The sequence below is a fragment of the Babylonia areolata genome, chromosome 15 (genome assembly GCF_041734735.1).
Source record: "Babylonia areolata isolate BAREFJ2019XMU chromosome 15, ASM4173473v1, whole genome shotgun sequence".
Classification (NCBI taxonomy): Eukaryota; Metazoa; Mollusca; class Gastropoda; order Neogastropoda; family Buccinidae; genus Babylonia; species Babylonia areolata.
The window spans coordinates 5,828,985-5,851,398 of NC_134890.1; the positions used below are offsets into that span (position 1 = coordinate 5,828,985).

Below are 22,414 nucleotides of genomic sequence, written 5' to 3' on the forward strand. Positions count from 1 at the left end.
AGTGTTTACACACACTCAAGGACTCTCCGCTCTTCCTCTGACTGTTACCTTCTAAAACTTATTCCTGTCAATACAAGAACCTTTGGTGAACGTTCTTTCCTCTCTGCTGCTCCTCATATCTGGAACAACCTTCCTCATCATAATCTTGCATCTGATTCTATCTCTGCCTTTTGCTCCTCACTAAAAACTCACCTTTTTAAAACCTATCTTTTAGCACTCTCGGCTTCCTTCTTCTCCAACACCATCCAAGTCAGCTAACTTTGGATGCATGACAAATGAGAGGAGGAGAGTGGAGGGAGGGGTTTTGAGAAAAGTGGTCATGAATGATTCAAGAAATTTGCAACTTTTTCTTTCATGTAAAGCACCCTGTGCTCTTTGAGAGAAAGGGTGCTATATAAATGTACATTATTATTATTATCATAGTGTGGTGCTTCTGTGCATTGAGATCAACAGGAAAAACCTACAAACAGCTGTTAAGAATGGCATCTGAAATGCATAAAATATTATTTGAATTCTCATGTATTTTTCTTCTCATTGTTTTGTTACCATGATCTTGATAATCATAATTTTTGTTACTAATTTCAAACACCATGAATTGTGTTATAATCTCAAACTGAAATATCAGATCTTACTATACTTAGGTTAAATTACTTAGATCTGGGAGTGAAATGTCATTTTGATCAAATTGAAACATCGTTGTGACAGACAATAGATGGGAATCACTTTTTTTTCTTTTTTAAATACTTTTTCACACATTTTTTCACTGATCAGTTGACCAATTTATTTATGGAGGAGACAGCCTGGATGCATAGCAGACACTTTGTCAGAGCAGTTTCAACCTGAAGGAAGGGAATATCATCACAAGTGTAAAATAACTCATCCAGAGAGAGAGTGTTTGTGTGTATTGTTTTAACCCCTAGACTGCCTATATGACAAGATAATTTGACAACACAACTGTGTACACTTTGCTGCCACAGTGGCGAGAGAACTTGTCAGTGAAATATTCGGACTTTTCCCTGGTTTGTATTGAGTTCATTGACAAAACTACTGGTACCTTTAGCATGGGGAATCTTTCTAGATTCTATTGATAGCCAGAAACCCCATCTATGTCATGAGGCAGTCCTTTATTCGAATGATTTGGTTGGGTTACTGCTGCAGTGTTTTGCCAGGCTCCTCCCTCACTCAGCAAAATGTCGGACACAGTGGCCAAGTTATGCGATCGATGTGCACTAAAACAACCAAAACTGCTTTCTTTAGCTGATGCTCAGAAAGAATTGAACCATAACCTTGAAGAAGACAGTGATGAATTTTTAATGGACGATTCAATAGAAAATAAAGGGAGCAATAAAGAGACCAGCAAAGACACAACGTACAGAATGACACAGACTGTACAGAGCAGACAAAAAAAATAGCACAATCAAATTATTTGCAGTTCACAATGTGAGTGACATTCTTGGCACAGGACCAAAGGGGACTGAGAAGAATTGGACAAAGTATTGGGTTACAGGGGTGGAAGAGGAAAAGGGTGGAGAGTGAGGGGGCATGGCCTCACATCTATATGTTATCACTTGGAGTAGTCACAATAAATAGTGTTTGTCTCTTTTCTTTTTATTCTGGTTATTTTAGTGCAATTTTATATACAGGTATCCATCTGTGCAGAAAATATATTATTGTGCAGATTGCCTGACTAATGTTTGTAATGAACAAGTTGGAAATGTGACAAAAAACAACAACATAACACTGATTTCAAAACAACTGCATGTCACTGAAAATATATAAAATTGGAAAACATCATGCGTTTTGTGTTTTATATTCTTTATTCATTTACTTTTCAGAAAAACAATAACAAAGCATACACAATTTTTTTAAAATATAAATAACCGGGTTTTTTTTTTGGGGGGGAAATGGAAAATAAATTTCACTTAAAATCAAATTTCCATGGCAGCAAAAGGAGTTAAACACAACTCTGTGTGTGTGTGTGTGTGTGTGTGTGTGTGTGTGTGTGTGTGTGTGTGTGTGTGTGTGTGTGTGTCTGTGTGTCTGTGTGAGTGTGTCTGCCATTTATTTTTTATAGCGGCATCAGCACACGCCAACGTTTTGTTTGAAGACAATTCTATATAACATCAAATAAATAATAAAAGACATGCAGAGCTTAATCTCCAAACAATTTAATATTTTGTTCCTAAATTTTGAAAGTAACACATACACATCTACACATTATACCAGACTGTAGTCTAATATCAGTTACAGTGAAAAGATATCAAACTAAAAATAAGATTTCAACTTAGAACTTTAACAGACTTACTTGCCATCAGTCAAGGAATGTGCTCTTGCAGTTCTTTTTTTGAACTCTTGAAACACTTCATTCTGCCGCTTCACTCTTCTTTCCTCCTGTACCACAGAAAAAAAAATTCAACACCCAGTGCAGGGAATAACTTCTGGAAATTCTCTGTCATTGAAAACTCTTCCCTTGATCAAAAAGTATGTGCATGAATCATGAACAGGCTTTCAAGCAAAGTTCTGATTTTTAAATCACTTACAAATAATGAATTACACATATCATATTACACATGGAAAAGGTGGTGATGCACTGTGGATGTGTGCTCTCCCCAAGGACTGAAGCCTGGATTTCACATGGAGAAATATCTTGTGACAAGAAAGTGATACAATACAATGCAAAACACAACTGCTATACAATACAATTCTTTTGTGCATATTACAAAGGGCAGAAAGTTTACAATAAAATCTTAATATATTTTTAATCCATTTTTTCATCCAATCTTTTTTTCTTTTTTTTTCATCAAGCTTTTAATGTTGCTGCCTTTATCAAAGTGATTGAAAATAATTTTGTACTGGAAAGACTTTCTTTTTTTTTTTGTAAATGGACAGTGTCAAAAAAGGTTGATAAAAGAGGGAAAGACCACAATGAAAATATGCAATGTTCTATTAGCATTAACAGCCCTGTCTCTTACTCTCTTTCTCTGACACAATGTGCTGTGGCAATCCTGACTTTGCATGCTCTGTGTATGTATAGGAGAGGAAGTGACTACTCTCTGTTCATCACTGACACAGTGTGTGTGTGTGTGTGTGTGTGTGTGTGTGTGTGTGTGTGTGTGTGTGTGTGTGTGTGTGTGTGTGTGTGAATCCAAATCATATCTATTTGACATGAAAACCATAAACAAAGGTTTATAGACACAACAGTAAAACAGCACACTCGTTATCTTGTCACTGTGGCAGCGAAGCATACAAGGCTGTGCTGACAAGTTATCTCATCATACAGACTGCCTCGGGGTTAATGAAAAGGTCTACGCTTTTTCTTTTTCCTGAAAAGGCAACTTCAGCAAATGTAGCTAATAAAGACCTGAACTATAAGTATAAACACACACATTTTTATATGCCTTGAGTCATATCTTATAGTTAAATGTTTCAGATGAGCGGGATGTAAAAAAAAAATATCTTAAAAAATTCCCACAGTATATTCAGATTTTATGTCCTTTAACTTGGTAGAATGTTGCTCCTGCTGGCAAATGTATGTACACATGTAGTTTCCCTACTAAGCAGAAGTACCTATTTGAAATAAAAAGATAAAATGACTAATTCTGATCAGTGTGTCAGTATGTCTGATAAAAATGCTTTTTTGAATAAGAAATAAAGATACAGTAGTAACCTTACTTTCAAATCACATTTGGTTTCTTTGTAATTTTTTGTGCTCTTCAGTGAAGTGCATTGTAATCATAATTAGAATGTGTGGAAAAAAACTAATTTTGTCCTATTTCTAAGCCAAATTTGGTGTTGACAAAGTATTTCCAGAGAAAATGAGTTTACTCAAGTTGAGCGCTCACACGCACACACAACTGAAACACTGTCTTATTAAATAGATTCATGTGCAAAAACACACACATAAGCCAAAAAATAGAATGGTAGTACATTTCAATACTAATGATTATAATAATAATACTACAAATGTATGTTTCTACTTCATTTTTCATATGGATATTTCCAGAAAACAAATTTCCATGCAAATGCTGATTTTGTGTGTGGAGAAATATGTAATGTCTCAATTACATATAGAAATAAGAGGAAACAACAAAAAACTTGAGAGGAAACATGAGTAAAACATCAATGACAAAGTGTGTCCTCCACTGTATGCCACTTCCTCACCTCTTCATTGAGGATCCTCAGTTTTTTCAGTGTTTTATCCAACTCAATTTCCTTTTCTGCAAATGCCTCTTCCAGCTGCTTGCATCGCTTGTGTATGGCGTTCCGCAGATTGCGACCTTTCTCCCCTTCCTCCACAGCTGTCACTACTGATGTGTCTCTCTCTCTTTCCAGCTCCTGAAAGATCATAGCTGATCAGTGCCATATGTCTGCCCTGCTTGGTCTGTTTCAGTGAAGCACTTGAGATTAAAAAGGAGAGAGGAATATACAGAGAAAGAGAGAGAGAAGACAGATGGGACAGTAAGGAACAAAAAGGAAGAAACATCAAGAAGAGTTGTGGAGGGATGGGGGTAAAGGGTAGAAAGAGCAAAACAATATATATCATAGTGTCAGTAGGTGTATATGTCAAATAATATGTGTGCATAACTTTCCCTCGGTACATAATTTGTGTGTCTTGTGATCCTATCTTTTCTTACTGCCACAAATCCCTGACAACACATTTTTTTCACACACACAGAGTCACCCTCTCAACATCACATGCCAATCTAAATATATTTCTCCTTAAAAAATATAACTAGTAAAAAAAAAAAAAAAAAAAACAAACCAGTAAGACAAAACCCAAGGAACATTTTAAAATGAAAAAGTATTAAAAAAAAAAACCCAACAAACCCCCCCACAACATTCCACACTGAAACTGTCATAACTGGAATTTTAACATTTGACTCTTTTTTACCAGCAACAAATTCTGCTTTTGCATGTGACTGTGATTAGTGTAACTTAGTATCTTAGGTCAGAAAGACAATGATGATGTTTTGTTTGATATTTCTATACTCACTCCGGACAATGGGCCCCAATCAAGGTGCTACTGTTTACAACTGTTTCAGACGGACCCCAATTTGGGTTTTAGAAAGTTCAGACTTTTTGGAGGGGCACCTAACTTGCATAATGACATTATACGATAAGAATATCTTAACTGACCTTTCCACTCTCAACTGCAACCAATAAATGCAGAGTGTGTTGCTAAGCTCACAGTGCACGTCAACAATGGTGTCTGATCCAGTTTCTTCTCAGTCACAAGGCAGAAAACAGAATTAGATGAAGGGGCCCTCTCGGGGCTATATAACATTCTGAATTCAATCTGTTTCAAACTCTGTGTGCTTTCCTGGATTTGTTTACAAGTCATCAGTGTGTGAAAATTTTGAACAAAAAATATGGATACTTTCATCATCTCACTGAATAATAGCAGAAGAAGGAAGGAAGTTTTATATTTTGTCCCCAACTAACTCGTTATTTTACTGATGAGTCCGGAAGTTTTCAGTTCATGAATTCTAACATTTGCTTTTTGGCAATTTTATTTCTTGCCTGTACAAAAGAGTCATCTGTGGGGAAAGTCAGGGGAGCTAACTGGCAGTACAAAGTGAGTTAAACTGTGGTTTCAATACTCTGTGTGTGTGTGTGTGTGTGTGTGTGTGTGTGTGTGTGTGTGTGTGCGTGTGTATGTTCTGGTTTAGTTAATATTAATTGTTGTTTTTTACCTGCACTCTTTTTCGGGAGCACTCCAACATGATTTTCAAGTCTTTGGCTTTGGAGCGTTCCTTGTCGGCCTTTTCTGTCAAAGCCACCATATCCTCCCTGCACACAGCCCTTCAGTAAGATACTGGGCAAGAAGATGGTACATGAGATACATTTTATTTCATATGAATTTACCTATGTGTGTATATGTGTTTGTGTGTGTGTGTGTGTGTGTGTGTGTTTGTGTGTGTGTGTGTATGTGTGTATGTATGTGCATGCAGGTGTACATACATGCTTCTAACGGCACAATGAAAGACACACAGACTGACAGAGTGAGACAGACAGACAGACAGACAGAGAGATACAGAGAAAGAGAAAGAGAGAGACAGAGAGAAACAGAGAGAGACAGACACACAGAAAGGGAAGAAAGACACAGAGAGAAAAAAACCATATAATTTTATTTAACCAAAGTAATGAGATAAACAACAAAACAGGCTCTTTTTCACTCAGCCCAAGGGAAGAAAGAGGGAAGGGGGGGAGGGAAGACAGATAGAGACAAAATAAAGAACGGTAAGTAAACAAAAGAAAAATAGACAGAGAAAACTGACTTGAGTTGTTTATTGGCTTCCATCAGATCGTGGACCAGTGTCTGTCGGTGATCACATTCTGCCAGCAGTGTAAGCATGTTGTGTCGCAACAACTCATTGCTGTCTGGGTCCAGACATATATACCGACCTGAAAAACATATCACAAGAAACAAACAAATCAATCAATCAATAAACAAAAGAAACAAACAAAAATACATCTTTACTGAGAGAAAGGCAAATGACATGTTTTATTAACACCTTGTTGCTGTTGTTATATTGTTGGAAATGTGTGTATAAGTGATGTGTACTGTTTTAATATGATCATTCTGGAAACAGGTAAAAAAAGACAAAAAAAGAAATAAAAAAGAACAAGTGAATAAATAAATGATCTACATAATGAGTCAATGGTATATGACATCTGCTTGATTCACTGTGGGGTTTTGTTTTGTGTATATGTGTATGAGTCATATACATTTTGTGCCACTTTTGGATGCTGAGTGTGGTGAAGTAATAATTCATGATTTGCAACAAAACACACACACACACACACACACACACACACACACACACACACACACTTGTTTGCATGCATACACACAAACACACACATACACTTTCTCTCTCTCTCACTCACAAGCTTGCATGCTTGTGTCCATATACATTCAGTATAATGTACACATGCAATGGTGCATACACACATGCATGTGCACAAAAAAGAATTTCCATCTCTGACCCAAGTTCAAATATACTCACACCTATCCACCTTCCCACACAAAATGCATGTACCTGTCAAGTGTGGCACATCTTTGGCTGGCAGCACTCGCACTGACTGGAAACCTTGCTTGCGTAATTGTCTGTTGACTTCTGTCCACTCCCTCACTTCTCCCTGGTCACAAACCATGATGCAAAAGTGACGTGGAGCACTGTTTATACACATGAATATCATAAGCACAATTTCAAACAGATTATACTGTTTACCATCCAGACCAATTTTGTAAATTTTATTTCTCTAAAACAACAACAGTATAAACTATCATGATCTTACTGATGTCTGATGATGATAATTATGATAATCATAATGATTTGATATCTAATTTGAAAAAAACGTATAAATGAAAAAAAAACTTTATCTCTTCAGAGTTTGTTTATGAAATTCTTACCCACTGTCAACCCTTTCTGGAGACTGATATTGAGTTGACAGCTAAAACAGACTTGGAAGGAAATAAGTTTCTTTTTGGTTTGGTTTTGGTTTGTTTGTTTTTTTGTTGTTGTTTTTTGTTTGGCATTGTCAAGAAACTTTTTTTTGTTTTGTTTTTTGAATGATAATTAATGTTGTTTCTTCAACAACAGACACAGCTATTTTGCATAACTTTTACAACAGCTAATTAATTCAGATTCTGTGTTGGGATATCGGGGTTCAATGTCAATCTTGGGGGGGAGTGGGGGGAGGGGCAGAGAGAAAGGCTCAAAGACTCAAAACTTTATTGCTCAAAGACAAAGATTTTAAGGGTAGAGAGAAAGATACTGAGAAATAAAACATCAGTCAATGTGAAAGAAGAAAAAGGAGGTGGGGGTGACAATGAGAATGGCAGTGATTTTTATACTTTTATACTTGACTCAGACCTGTTTACACTGCATTCTATAAACAGTCCAAATTTGATTGTACAGATTTGACAACAAGCAATAAGCACCTATATATCAGACATCATGACTGCCATTCCAGTAACTGTATATGAGTGACCTAATGTGTACTGATGATATCAAAGGACTCTTGATTGTATACACTAAGACAATGTCATAATAACACATCTGTGACTTTCACTGCAATGATGGAGAAAAGTAAAAATATATATATATATATATTTCATTTTCTTTTCAAGACCTTATTCAGACACTATTTCTGGTTATTGTGATTTATTGTCACAAGCACAAAAAAACTGCTCTCCCGAATGGCAGACTGCACATATTTTAAAATCAATTGTTTAAGTTTTTATTTCCGCCATACCAGTGCATACTCCAATGACCTAACAATGTGAAACAGTAAACAAACAGGACTGAAATCCCCTCCTTCCTGCCTTCAAATCATGGTGCTGTGTGATTTCCTCTGACAATCTTTTCTTCTGAAGAATAATACAGTGAATTTTGTTCACCTGTTTTACTCATTATCGATTTCTAAGCCTTCAAATCGCAACACAGACTTAGTTATGTGATCTGTTTTACATTAATTTACAGCTGTATTTTGGAAATATATTTTTTTAAATGAGCTTAATTACTTCTGATGTATGCAGGCCCACACACACTTGTGTGTATGTATGTGTGTGTGTGTGGGGGGGGGGGGTATGTGTGTGCAAGAGAGAGACAGAAACAGAGACAGAGAGAGAAACATGACACGCCAGATATAACGAAGTAACCTTACATAAATTTTTTTAGCCATGTAACAAAAGCCAAATATAATGAAGCAATTTTGAATGTCCCCCACAATTTGTTATAAGCAGCTTGGACTCTATTTGTGTACATCTATAATTTTTTTTTTAAAGTACACATAATCAGATTTTTACATTTAAAAAAAAGAATGTACCTTGGACTCAGTGCTGTACACATCATCTTCATTCATCATATCATCATGATTAAATATCTGAAACAGAAAAAAATAATATATGTACAATTAATGTCTTTGGTTTCCAATGTTAAATATTGCTGAAAAACACACACTGAGCAACTCCTTGACAGCTGAATCATACTTATGATTAAATGAGATCAATATATATAACACATATAGATATATTCTGGCATATATCTGGAATAGATATAAAAATGTATAGCTGCCAAAATAAAGTTGGTTTGAAAATACTATGAAATTTCTGAAGTTTATAAAATGGATTTTTGAACCATTCAAATGTTACTGCAACAGATGTGCAAGTTGACAGAGTGTTTTACAGATTTATCTGGACCCCTCCCTTCTATCTGCCCGCTCTTCTCCCCCTCCCCCTCTTCTTTACAAAGCCTGGTATACATTACACTCCTTCATCAGGCATGCTGTAATCAAACCCTGCCTGCTTCCCCGGTGTGTAGGACTATCAGTGCTATTCTGGACTGGTCACTTTGGATAATTCAGCCAACCAGAACAGACCTTGTTTGTCAGGAAACTGGAAGTCAGTGAAAAGTTCAGCCCCTTCACATTGGGACGTCTGGGTAAAGCAACATGGCGACTCTGTCCGCTGAAACTGAAAGTGCGCTTGAATCCATGAAAGTTAAAGAACCGAAAGAGTATTTAAAAAAAGAACAGACAACTGATAAGTAGCACGAAAGTTGAACTTGTTCGTCGTGCAAAGATTTTCAATTGTCACGGAACCAGAAACAAGAAGGCGAAGTCAAGTCAGTTTCTGCTGTCACAGAGACATTTCTGCTGTCACAGCGACATAAACCTCCCACAAATTTTTAACAACTGAAGAAAAAAGTATCACTCCTGTGTGTGACCCATTCATTCAGAATCTGTGTACATTCTAGCATTTCATATTGTTGCTACACAGTATGAGTGAGTGAGTATGTGTATGTGTATCAGTGTGTGTGTGTGTGTGTGTGTGTGTGTGTATGCGTGTGCGCGCGCGCCTTCTAAAAACAGATTTCAGACTTGAGAAAATGGCCATTGCTCTCGGTTCCAATGAATTTGATTTTCTGGCTTTTCTATCAATGACTTTTTAATACATATTGTGGGGAGGAGAGTGTTGGAGTTCAGCATGGAAATCTGTGGGGAAATGAGTGGTGCAGTTTAGCATGGAAATTGTGGGGAGAAGAGTGGTGGAGCTGTGCATGGAATTTGATTAAAGATAATCATCATCCAGACTGATTCATGTGTGTTTCATCACAGTTGCATTGATGATTAAGTGCAAGTAAAGAATGATTTCATATTATGGTGTAGCATGCATGCATGTGTGCATACAGTACTCACTCATTCATCATTACAAGTGACATGCATTGATAAGTCTTCTCAAGACTCCCAGACAATCAGACACACCAGTCTGGTACAATCAGCTGGCCTGTTTACTCAAAATGGATATGTCTGTACTTTCACCAGGTTAGAATATGTACTTTTATGGAAACCTGTAAGTTCATTGTATCTAGCAACTGGCCAAAGGATTAACACATACATACCAGTTTTCTCTATGATGCCATTTTTTAGAAACTGGTAGTGCTGTAAATTCTTTGTATAAATATTTGCATTTATTTACAACTGGCCCAACACTCGGCTTATATCACAGATTGACAAAAGTTTACATTTGGGCCAACAGCAAAGTGAGAGCTGTATTATCAATGGTTTCTCCAGTCAATGGGAAACCATTTACAGCTTAGTCTTTTGTGAAGGACTATGACTCTCACACTAGGAGGCAAAATTGCACTGGCTCTTAGTGCTGCAGCCTTGTGGGCTAGTTGGCCTTTGGGAACCATCCCAATGCCGAATGACCTAAAACCCTCTTGGCTGAGAGAGTGGGGATGTACTCGGGCAAGACACTCTCCACTATAATCAAATTCTAGCCCAAATAGTCGGAACAGCAGTTGCCTCCTCTGCTCTTCTGATGGTCATAGTCGGACACGACTGACTATCATATGCCCCACCTCCCATCTTTTATTTCCTGAATGTTTTTTTATCACACACACACACACACACACACACACATATATATATATATATATATATATATATATATATATATATATCATTTGCTTATTGCTTGTTGTCAAATCTGTACAATCAAATTTGGACTGTTTATAGAATGCAGTGTAAACAGGTCTGAGTCAAACACAAACAGACTTGAAGAAAATCACTTTGATTTGATATTTTCTTTTATTTTCTTTTATTTTTTTTTTGTATCATTCATTCATACCTAAATGCTAAACAATGAACAACTGTCTAAACAATTTGAGTTATTTATGATGTGAGCACCATTTAGTTTTGGATGTTGTGCATGTGTGCATATGTGTGTGTGTGTGTGTGTGTGTGTGTGTGTGTGTGTGTGTGTGTGTGTGTGTAATATACATCTGTATTGAAGTGTTATGTCTACATTCACAAAGTTTTGATTTTTTTCCATGAACAGAAAGAAAAAAAAACAAAAAAACTCTGCAGTGAATCTTAACTGGTTTGAACCACACTGCACTCCTCCCCATCCCCCCACCTTTCTATCTCGATGAGAAGAAGAAAAATCACAGCTACAGTTTCTGAAGTCTTATTCAAATGCACCATATGATCAATATCATTAGCAAGCAGTGGGTATAAGCTTTGGCTGTTGAAATCAAATTATCTCTTGTATACAAGTGATGTACATATTGCATATAAATCAACATTATATCAGATAAATATAAACAGTATACAAACAGTTGCAATATTTGTTCACATCAGTATGAAAAAAATATCAGGAGCATTCAAACTCCACAATGCCCAAGATGAAAGCTTAAAAAAAAATCTTCATACACAGATGATAATCTGACTGTCTTACACAACTGGTCAATACCAATGATCCACCTGAATCAATCCGCTCACAACACACACACACACACACACACACTACAAAATGACACCCACTACTGTAACCCCCCTTCAGTCTAAATATTTTGACAAAACAGTCTTCAGGGCCCTAATAAGTCATCTTTCACTGTGTCATCAGTGTCAGATTGGTGTATAGGGGGAAGCAAAGCTGTAAGATCATTACATATTTTCATTTCCAAATTTGTTACATTTTGTAAAATTACTCAATTTACTGTCAGCAGCATTGGTTTCCACTGCTGAGTGTTGCCTTCTTGGACTTGCACATCTGACAGCTGTGACAAAAAAAAAAAAAAAAGAATATATAATTATAGCTTGAATGTTATGACATTTGTTTTAGTTACACATTTTCAGTCAAACTCCACACAACCCCCAAAATGTGTGAGAACTATTCACTGCATTATGCATGTGCAGAATCTCAAGCCAGTGAGTTGTTTAAAACTGCAACAATAACTATGCTTTATCTATCTATCTATCTGTGTGTGTGTGTGTGTGTGTGTGTGTAAACATTCACATTGCCTGTGCAGGTAGCAAAATGTGCAGGTACAAATGTTGTATGTGAAAATTCTTTGTAGTGTTTGTTTCAGGGGTACACTAGTCAGTTTTGTACTATGTGTCAGAGATGCATATATCTGTGCTGAATAAATATCATGGCTAAGAATGTGACCAAAAAACAAACAAACACACACAAAAAAAAAATCCATTTGAATGATACAACGTTGCTGACTGGAAGTTGAAAAAGACCAACCAGCTGGTGTACTGTAATTCTCCGTTTTAAAGGTTAAATTGTGCTTTTGGATTCAAACATTAGACAGATAAGTGTGTGAGAAATGAAGACAGTATAATTATCCCTCTTTGAGAAATCAGACCCAAAACATTCTTTGGCTTGGCTGTTGAATTGAAACAAATATATTTTGAAACATAAAAAATGAATATTCAATTCAAAATGTCACATACCATGCTTGTTTTGAAGACCTTCTTCGTGAAAAGTGAAGGAATATTGCCACTGAGGGTGCGGTCCTTTTCAGTTCACGAAGTGATTCTGTGCTCGCCACGCTCTATGCAATCGGTTCGTGGCTGATATTCGTTGCGATGTCGCCTTTTTTTCTTTGAAGTTTGAACAGCACACACAGTACTTCTTTCCTCCCATTTTCCCCAGACCCATTGTGAAGCATTTACACAAGTACAATCGACAAACTCACAACTTTCGCTTTTAGAGATTCCCCACGAATTCTCTTTCCGGCGTAATCAAGGGCAAACTACTCTAATTTTTTTCTAACGAACAAGGTCTATAGGGTCTTGGTTTTATGACATGCACTGACTGTGGTGGAGGAAAGATGAAAACTGGCTTGCACACATGGTCATTCCTTTCCCTCTACTTGACAGGAACCTGACACAGACTGAGAATGAAGCAAAGTGAACCTTGACTACTGTGGGGGCTGTGAGTAATTGCTCATACTTGTGTTATGATTTGTTGGTAATCTAGTTTATGTTCTTTGGAAGTAGTTTTGTGTCAGTGAAATTCTGATATGTTTCACAAGAGAATTGAGAGGCCCCTTTAGAAGATGTAGTATTGCATAAATAGGAGAGTATAGCCAGTGTTAATATGGTCCCGGTTAAGTATGTGTAATTAAATATGGCTTTATTGTGTTTGAAGCTGATGACTAAGGAAATGATGTTAACATGTTCAATTCATATCCAAAACTTCTCTAACAGTGAAGTATTAGATAAGAATCTTTTGAGTAAGTACTCCCTTCTTCCTATCACTTTAGTCTTGCTCTTTTGTTATGAATGGGATATCATGTTCAGTTCAAACGGTCATAGTGTTAAGACACCGGACTGTTTTTTGTTCAGTGGTATGTTAGTGGGTTTGTCAGTTGCTGACACACTGTGGGAACAATGTAAACATTTGAGTCATAGATTACTACAGGAATGATATGTGTGTAGTAGCTGTGTAGAGCTAGCTACTTTTAGCAACACCTAAAGTTAATTTAGAGTTTTTCTCATGTGTTTGGTTACAAAGAATGGCACTCAAAGTGAAGGATCACTGTGTGTTGAGGATATTCCTTGTGTGGGTGAGTGCACATGGGTGCTTCAACAAATTGTTATGGGAGACATATTTAACTTGGTAGTTGTGGTTCCCATGCAATGGAGATGTGTTATGTGCCAATGGGACAACACATACATAACATTGCAATGTGGTTGATAAAATTCAAGACCACTGAAAGTTAATTTCTATGTTTGGTGCACATACGTTGCTAAATGTTTAACAGACATTTTACTCAGTAAAGTCTACGATTCCCAGGTAATATTTGTACCAGTACTTTGTAGAGCTCTCTAGACAAAGTGGAGGTTTGTTCAGTCTGAATGGAAGAAGTTATTACTGTATAGTGGTTAACTCTTTCACCACCAAAGGTGACTTTTGTCGACTAGACAGTTCACCTCCACAGGCGACTTTTGTTGACATCAAGGGGTCATGTTGATCAGACCATTTTTCACATTGTAACAAAGTTTGACAGCTGCAGCCAGTTTCCCACCAATAGAACAATGACTCACCTTTGCCCCCTTTTAAGTGAACAAGTCCATTGTGTTGTTTTGACATGAACCAAAGCCTGAGACTGAGAGCATCCTTTCTAAAATATTTGACACTGGGGAATGTTTTTCACACAGAAACTTGGCGGTGAAAGAGTTAACAGGAGTTGAACTTAGTGGTAAGCTAAATGGAGCTTGTTTAACTTCTTTGTTCTTTACATAAATCTCTTTTGAGAAGAGAGTGTACAGCTGGGTGTTGAGTGAAGAAAATGGTTAAAGGTTTTCTGTGGTGTTTAATTTATCCTAACAACATATCAACTGACGTTAATGGCAGTGATGTCAAGCATATGATTTGGTATTGTCTTGACCTGGGTTTAGTTTTCATGTGGTCTAGCTGTGCTGATACTGACAGGTGCTTGCTAAGTGCTGCTTTAGTTAGGGTAAATAAACACCTCAATACTCTTACCAAATGACCCTGTTTGCGGTATGAGGAGAGAGTGGAGAGTGGACGTGTCCTCTGCCGATGATCTTACCTATTCTACCATGTTCCCAACCCTTTCTTCTACCCAAAGTCCTCACCCCTTTAACACTGGATAAAATGAGTGATCATGCCTGCTATTCTTTTTTTTTTTTTTTTTTTTAATACTTATAACTGCAGCATTAATGTGCTGTTCAACAGTTACATTCTTACCCACCAAACAATCAAATCCTTTTCTGACTCAGTTTCCTCTAGATCACCTCAGTTAATATGATAAGTGCAGTTTGGGTTATCTTTGCCAACATGTAGTATTTTTCATTTATCATTGCTTAACTTAATTTGCCACATTTCAAAAGACAAACACAGAGAGAGAGAGAGAGAGAGAGAGAGAGAGAGAGAGAGAGAGAGAGAGAGAGAATATATATAGTTTACGTATTCAATAAAACCTTGGAAAGTGGAATTATTCCAGACGTGTGGAAGAAGGCAGATGTTGTCGCGATATTTAAAAAGGGAACCAAAACTGACCCTGGTAATTACAGGCCAGTGAGTTTGACGTGTGTAACATGCAAAGTATTTGAATCCATAATACGAGATACAATTGTGGCACATATGTCAAATAATAATCTATACTCCAAGTGTCAGCATGGGTTTAGAAAACACAGATCTTGTATTACCCAGCTCCTAGAGGTAATGGAAGACTTCACAGACATGACTGATGACGGTTTTAACATTGACATTTTGTACCTTGACTTTAAGAAAGCATTTGACAGTGTCCCTCATCAAAGATTGCTTGTTAAACTGAAGGGATATGGAATAACAGGAAATATTTATAAGTGGATAGAGCAGTTCTTATCTGAAAGAGTTCAGAGAGTTAGAGTGGGTAAAGAATTCTCAACTAATGAGAAAGTTTTGAGCGGAATACCCCAAGGAAGCATACTGGGACCTGTTCTATTCACCATCTTTATTAATGACCTTCCAGACATGGTGAAAAGCAATTGCAAGATATTTGCAGACGATACAAAACTGTATAACATAAGTAACCACAAGGATATACTAGAAAGAGACATTGACAGACTACAAGACTGGACAAGACAATGGAACCTATATTTTAATGCCGCATAATGTAAAATCATGCATATAGGTAACAGAAATCCTGAACATGAGTATTATATGGATAGTCAAAAAAGTATAATCATTACTAAATGTACCGAAGAAAAAGACATGGGAGTTATCTTTGACTCAAAATTTACTTTTGAGAAACATATTCATACGGCAATCAATAAAGCAAATAGTATGCTTGGAATTATTTAAAGGACCTTTACTTACCTTGATAAAGAAAATTTCCTTTATCTATATAAAGCCTTGGTAAGACCACACTTGGAATATGGTAACACTATATGGGGATACCCAAACCGGAAAGGATTGCTAGCATCAATAGAAAGGGTGCAAAGAAGAGCTACAAAATTATTAAGTGAACTAAAAGACATGGATTATGGAGAAAGGCTGAGGCAACTGGACCTTCCATCACTGAAATATAGACGATATAGGGGAGATATGATCCAAGTATACAATTTAGATGATCTAAGAGTGGAAGATTTCTTTGAATTTAACACTGTTGAAAAAACACGAAGCTCTAGCAAAGATATATACCCAAAACATACTCAATTAAATGCCAAAACATACACTTTTACTAACCGCGTTATAAAATGGTGGAACCCACTAACAGAACTAACCAAAACAGCACCAACTCTTAACCAATTCAAGAATCTTCTGGACGCTGATATAAATGTAAAGATAAAAAAGTATGAATATGATGATTAAATTACTCGTAGGAAAATTACCGCATGCAATGCAGACACTACTCAATGTTGACGAAAAAGAAGGGACATCAAAAAGGCCGCGAGGCCTACTTCGTCCCTATTCTATACCTATACCTATGTCCTGGTGGTGTTCGTGTAAATCCGTCACTCAAAAAAACTTCAAAGTAGTTTACAGTTATGTCATGTCATTTGGTACATATTACCGTGCAGTCTTCAATTTCTGATTCTGAAACATGCGTTATCCAATTATAGCATATAATTTGCTTTTCAACTAAAAACCTTTGTCAAACAAGATATATGCATGTTTTGACAAGTTTCTCAGAAGCTGCTTTATATTTTAAATTTGGCGGGCTAGAAATTAAAATAATTACGCTTATAAATTCTATTAAGCGGCAGAATACATTGCATGGTAAGTTTGACCAATCTGCCTGTTGCTAAACAAAGTTAGGAAGAAAATATCAAGAAAAGAAAGAGATAAAGAGCGTTTTACACATCGAACCTTGAACCGACGGCTTGTGATGTCGGCCATTGTTGTTGATTTGGCATCGCAGTAAATGTTTGCTTGCCAACGTATTTTATCCCAAATTTTCAAAAACACACATGGATTTCTCAACAAAAATTAACATAAATAATTATCATAGCCATTCTGACAACAGTGATTGACATACATATCATTTTCATTTGTGCAGAAACATTCATCCTGCATAACCCGGATGTAAAAAGCTTCTTGTTGCCAACACAGTCAAGCCGAATCGTTGCACTGCATGATCTGTGGAGTAAGTTTGATTGTGTGTCCTTTGTGAACAGGTGGGAATCGAATTATTGTTCTAGCTAATGATAAAGAAGGAAAAAGACAGATGTTTTCCCAGTGCACTGGATCTGGTTTTAACATGATTTCTAATACATAAAAGAAGAAAACACCGTGCTGGGATGGAAAACAGATCATATAGTAGTAGCAGTAGTAGTCGTAGTAGTAGGCAGGTAATCTGCCTAGACCTCTCGGCCTTTTTTTATGTCTCCATCGAATCTTCATCATCACTTCTTTCTATTATTTTATTTACTAATTTTCTCATCTTCACATCTTTATTTTACTTTATTTACTTATTTTCATCTTTTGTTTACTTTTGTTTTGCGGGATACGCAAGTACGCTTCTGCAAGAACTTTGTTTTCATTCATCATAATCAAAAATCTTTTCTTTTAAGATGGTATTGGTGTCAAGGCGATTTTTGTAAGTGTTAGCATTTTGTGCAAGTTTAACTTCGATTGGTAGTGCATTCCATATTTGTGCAATTCGGTTAGTCAGTGATTTTTTTTTTTTTTAATAATTTTTCTTTTAAATTGATGTTCATGTCAAGGAGATTTTTGAACACATTAGTATTTTGTGCAAGTTTAGTTACAGTTGGTAGTGCATTCCATATTTGTGCAATTCTATTTCTTCTTCTTCTTCCATGACATGACCAACATCAGTATGCTGATGAAAATTGTTGTGTTGTGGGAAGTTGCTGTTGGCGCAATTCAGCTGGGATACTGAGGGATGTGCTATTAACTGATAGGGGAGATGGGGCACAGTCCACTGGTGTGTTCACATCTCCAGCTAGGCCGATCCGGCTACTGTAGCGGTCTCCGGGAATACACCTGACCAGCACAGCCCTAGCCTTCCACGTACAACACAACTTACCAGTGGGGGGTGGAGGGGGGGTGGGTTGGGGGGCGAGGGGGGGGGGAGGGAAGTGTGGGGGGGTTGGGTGGACTGGCTGGCTGGTGGGGGGGGGGGAGACCAAACAGAAGTGTTGGAGAGGAGGGGGGAGGGGGGGTAAGTCTACTCTGTTGTGTCACAGGCAGGAGGTGAGTCTGGACCTAAAGCAGTCCAGCGACTCAGCTGTGACAACCTCCTGGGGCAGTGTATTCCATTCCGTGATGGTACAGGGAAAGAAAGACATTTGCCTGTACTGCGATCTGCAGGCAGGGATGTTGTAGTTGCAGGTGTTGTTTTTCTGGAGCTCAGCCTGCTGTCTGATGGTGTTGGTTGGTAAGCTGAATTGACATCTCCAGGTGAGATTTTTTTGTCTGACTTGTAGAGTATACCAGTTGAGGGTGCTAAGGATGGAGTTGACACAAGACGTCTGTCAATGTCGGTTTGTGACCCATCTTGCTGCTTGGCGCTGGGATGTCACTGGCTGTACAGGGATCCCACGCAGAAGCAGCATACTAGAGGATAGGTCGAACAAGCGTTTTGTACACAGTTTCCTTTGTCTTATTGTTTCCTATCTTCAAATTGCGCTGAAGAAAGCGTAAGGTCTTGTTGGCTTTGGTTGTAGAATTAATGTGGGATCCCCATTGTCTTGGATGTTCACACCAAGATATTTTGTGGTGTTGACATTTTCCAGTGGATGGCTATGGAGTTTGTAGTTTGGTACGATCTTTTTCCACTTTCTGCTGACACTCAAGTTGGAGGACTTTAGCAGATGGAATTGCATGGCCCACTCTTTCTCCCAGATGGAAAGGGAAACTAGGTCTTCTTGGTGTGCGTGCTGGTCAGCTTCCTTCTTGATTATTTTGTTGCACATGGTGTCATCTGTAAATAATCTGGCCTAAGATTTGATGGTCTTTGGGAGGCAACTGATGTAGAGAAGAAAGAGACAAGGGCCGAGCACCGAGCCCTGGGGAACACCTGAGTTGACTGGAATGTATACTGAGGTATCTCCCTCCACCACAACTGCTTGCTGCCTGTTGTCCAGAAAACTTTTGATCCAAGTGTTGAGCTGACCTCTAATTCCATACCGCTGTAATTTACGAACAAGCAGGGCATGGCTGACCTTTTCAAAGGCCTTTGAGAAGTCGAGGTCAATGGTATCCACTTGGTTTCCTTTTTCCAGCTCAGATGTGGTTTAGTTGATGTAGCCAAGCAGCTGTGTTTCACAAGATCGTCCTCTTCAGAAGCCATGCTGTTCTGGACAGAGGATACCTTTGCACTCCAGGTACATCATGATGTGGCTGGTGATTATGTGCTTCATCATTTTGCAGGCTACGCATGTGAGGGGGATTTGTCGATAATTTTCTGCCTTATATCGTTCTCCCTTCTTGAAGACAGGTGGGATGTAAGCCTGCTTCCAGTCATGTGGCAGTGTTCTGGTGTTGAAGGAACTGTGGAAGAGCAGAGTGAAGGCTGGGACAATCTCCTCAGCAACTGTCTTCAGGAGCCTGGTTGTGATGCCACCAGGTCCACAGGCTTTGTTGGGGTTCAGTCTGAGAAGCAGCTTTCTAACTCCATTTGCTAACAAATTTTTCCTTAGGTTAATATTACAGTGCTCCTTACAAATTTTTATTATTGAATTTCTTGTACTCTCATAATCTGACATTCTAAAAATATAATTTACTTTGACTTCATTATTGCAGTTTAACATTTTGTAAGTTTCTATTAAGTCTTCTCTTAGCCTTCTACCCTTTAATGAATGCAGATTCTAGTATGTAGGTCTCTGTTGATAGCTCATAGATTTGCATTCTTTTAATAACTTAGTTGCTCTTCTTTGTACTCTTTCTATAGCTATAGAGTTATGGCTGCCACACAATATTACCATATTCTACAATGTGATCAGTGAATTGCATGGATGATTTGCTGCTTGCATTGTCATAATTCTTTCACTTTCAGTGTGTGAGATTACTGTGCAGGTGTATATCTAATGAAGTATAAGCACAAATAATTTCATTGTTGTTTTTTTTCAGTTGGTGTCAACATATTTGGCTGTAAAGGATGAAATTTAAAAAATGCTTCCATGGCAGGCTAATATTGAATTCAAATGATTTTTATTTGAATTCATTGTTCCGCTTCTTGGATATGAATTTAATGAATATTTTTTTGTTCAGGAACATGAAGCTGTTCTGATGGTCTCCCAGGACTTGCCTTGTATTAATTATTTTACAGAGAAATCACTTATATATATATATATATATATATATATAGAGAGAGAGAGAGAGGTGCGTGTGTGTGTGTGTGCATGTGTACAATACTGGAAAACCTTGTAAAGTAACAGGGTCCTCAGCTGCAGCTTTAGGTAAATTCCTTTGCATGTGTTGGTGGCATTATTCATTTCAGTGTCTTTTACGACATATTTGTTCACCAAAATAATGATTGTTCATCACCAGTTTTTAAAACAATTTATTTTGTCTGTGGTTGTGGCAAAAATGATGCCAAAAAGTGGGACATGGCTTGAGTTGTAACTTGAAGTTGTACAACAATCTAATTTAAACAGAGCAAGCAATACAATAATGAATTAAGTGTACTCTGCTAGTAAATGAAACATTAATCCCACTGACAACAGTCTATAGCATAACATTTTGCAGCAGGATCATATTGACACATCCAATATTGACACATCCAAAATACAGTGGTCGTGCGTATGCCACCTACATTGCATTGTGCCCATACAACACAGAATTGTGTCAACTGTTTTCAAGTTCCCCAGAATACATCTTTGGGGATCGATCTTCCTGCACGTGATTCACTTCTTGGAAACTTTGAGTCGATTGCAAGTTTTGCTGAAGTTGTTTCAAGCACGGTACGTTCTGCTCCCATGTGTGTCACACACAACATATCCTCCTCACACAGTGAAAAAGCCGCATGGCTGGGTTCTGCACTCCAAACTGAAAGTGTGTGGGAATGCCGACAACATGAACATGACAAAAAAAACACATGGCCCTTGCAGGCTAAAACACAAGCCACACATTGACTGGATTGTCTCCATCTGACACTGTGAAACATAGATCACATCACGTTTGCTTGAGTTTTCCATGTTTCTGCCTCTGGTGCTTGGTGTACATGTGCAGCAATCAAACCAAGGAAATAATGCAATTTTGTGTTTATTGTTTGCTACAATAGCTATGCTTTACTGGACAAAAATTCAGTAAAATAACAAGTAATGGTTGATTCTCTAGATATGGGGTCGCTTCCTCAGCAGATGAATTACAAGTGACATGTATCTTCTGTAAATCTCTGATATTTTAAAAAATTTGACATATATTCCTTATTTTTTGTGTGAATAGCGAAACATATTTGTGGAGTCACACAGAAAGGCAAAAATTAATTCTTGTTTCTTTCAAAGCAAACAGAACAAATGCTTGTGATGTATGTAGCATTTTCATTGCAATCACAATGTTATGTGAGTTACAGTCTCCACCTTCACATGACCTTATTTTCAAAGCATGAATAAGTTTTTCTTCTCAGGTTTAATATGGACACATCACCGTAAGTTTCTGTGTTGACGACAACATCCTTTGGAAGAAGTCATATTTTCAAAAAGCAGTGCTAAGTGGAAATCATGTAACACACAACATGCCAGTCACCATTGTCTGCATTTTGCTGATTTTTATTGATGTCTGTTTACATATCCCTGCTTTTTTAACCATAGAGTGCCTATAAGACGTCAGCTGACGTCCTACAAAAAGTATTGCCATAGTGCCTATATGACGTCCACTTAACGTCCTGCAAATGTTCTGATTTTTCCTTCATTGGAGTTTGGTTCAGTTAACATAAACAGACTCTGAACAGTTATAGTTTGATGTGTCTGGATTATAAAAAATACTATTTAAATGAACATTCATCAGGTAGAAGACCCCTTTCTACTGAATAATTTGCTGACCATGTGATACGCACAAGGAAAAGGGGGTTGCATCGTGCAAAAAAAGGCATTGGAGACTGTGTCCAGTAAAGGAGGTGGTCACAGTCAGCAGATTTACATAATTCTGAAAGCTCTGCTTGTTGTTATGGACAGCTTTCACAATGAAGAAGGA

At 37.5% G+C, this 22,414-nt stretch overlaps 2 protein-coding genes across 4 annotated transcripts in view; one reads left to right on the forward strand and one right to left on the reverse strand.

Moving 5' to 3' along the window:
• LOC143290152 (centrosomal protein of 70 kDa-like) overlaps positions 1 to 17,159 on the reverse strand; it is a 56,032-nt gene extending 38,873 nt beyond the window's left edge. For both annotated transcript variants that reach the window (XM_076599456.1, XM_076599454.1), the window contains exons 1-7: positions 17,126 to 17,159; positions 8,836 to 8,892; positions 7,044 to 7,143; positions 6,279 to 6,405; positions 5,694 to 5,790; positions 4,162 to 4,335; positions 2,306 to 2,391 (exon numbers count right to left, since the gene is read on the reverse strand). In XM_076599456.1, coding sequence (XP_076455571.1) covers positions 2,306 to 2,391; positions 4,162 to 4,335; positions 5,694 to 5,790; positions 6,279 to 6,405; positions 7,044 to 7,143; positions 8,836 to 8,892; positions 17,126 to 17,155 — 671 coding nt within the window. In that variant the 5' untranslated portion in view covers positions 17,156 to 17,159. The remainder of the gene's footprint in view (positions 1 to 2,305; positions 2,392 to 4,161; positions 4,336 to 5,693; positions 5,791 to 6,278; positions 6,406 to 7,043; positions 7,144 to 8,835; positions 8,893 to 17,125) is intronic.
• Positions 17,160 to 17,295: 136 nt separating this feature from the next.
• The window catches only part of LOC143290394 (fas apoptotic inhibitory molecule 1-like), a 31,402-nt gene continuing 26,283 nt past the window's right edge, over positions 17,296 to 22,414 (forward strand). Inside the window, exon 1 of one of the 2 annotated variants that reach the window (XM_076599792.1) lies at positions 17,296 to 17,402. The gene's annotated coding sequence lies outside the window, so the exon portion shown is untranslated. Of the gene's footprint in view, positions 17,434 to 22,414 lie in introns of both variants that reach the window. The other variant, XM_076599793.1, reaches the window with a different exon arrangement.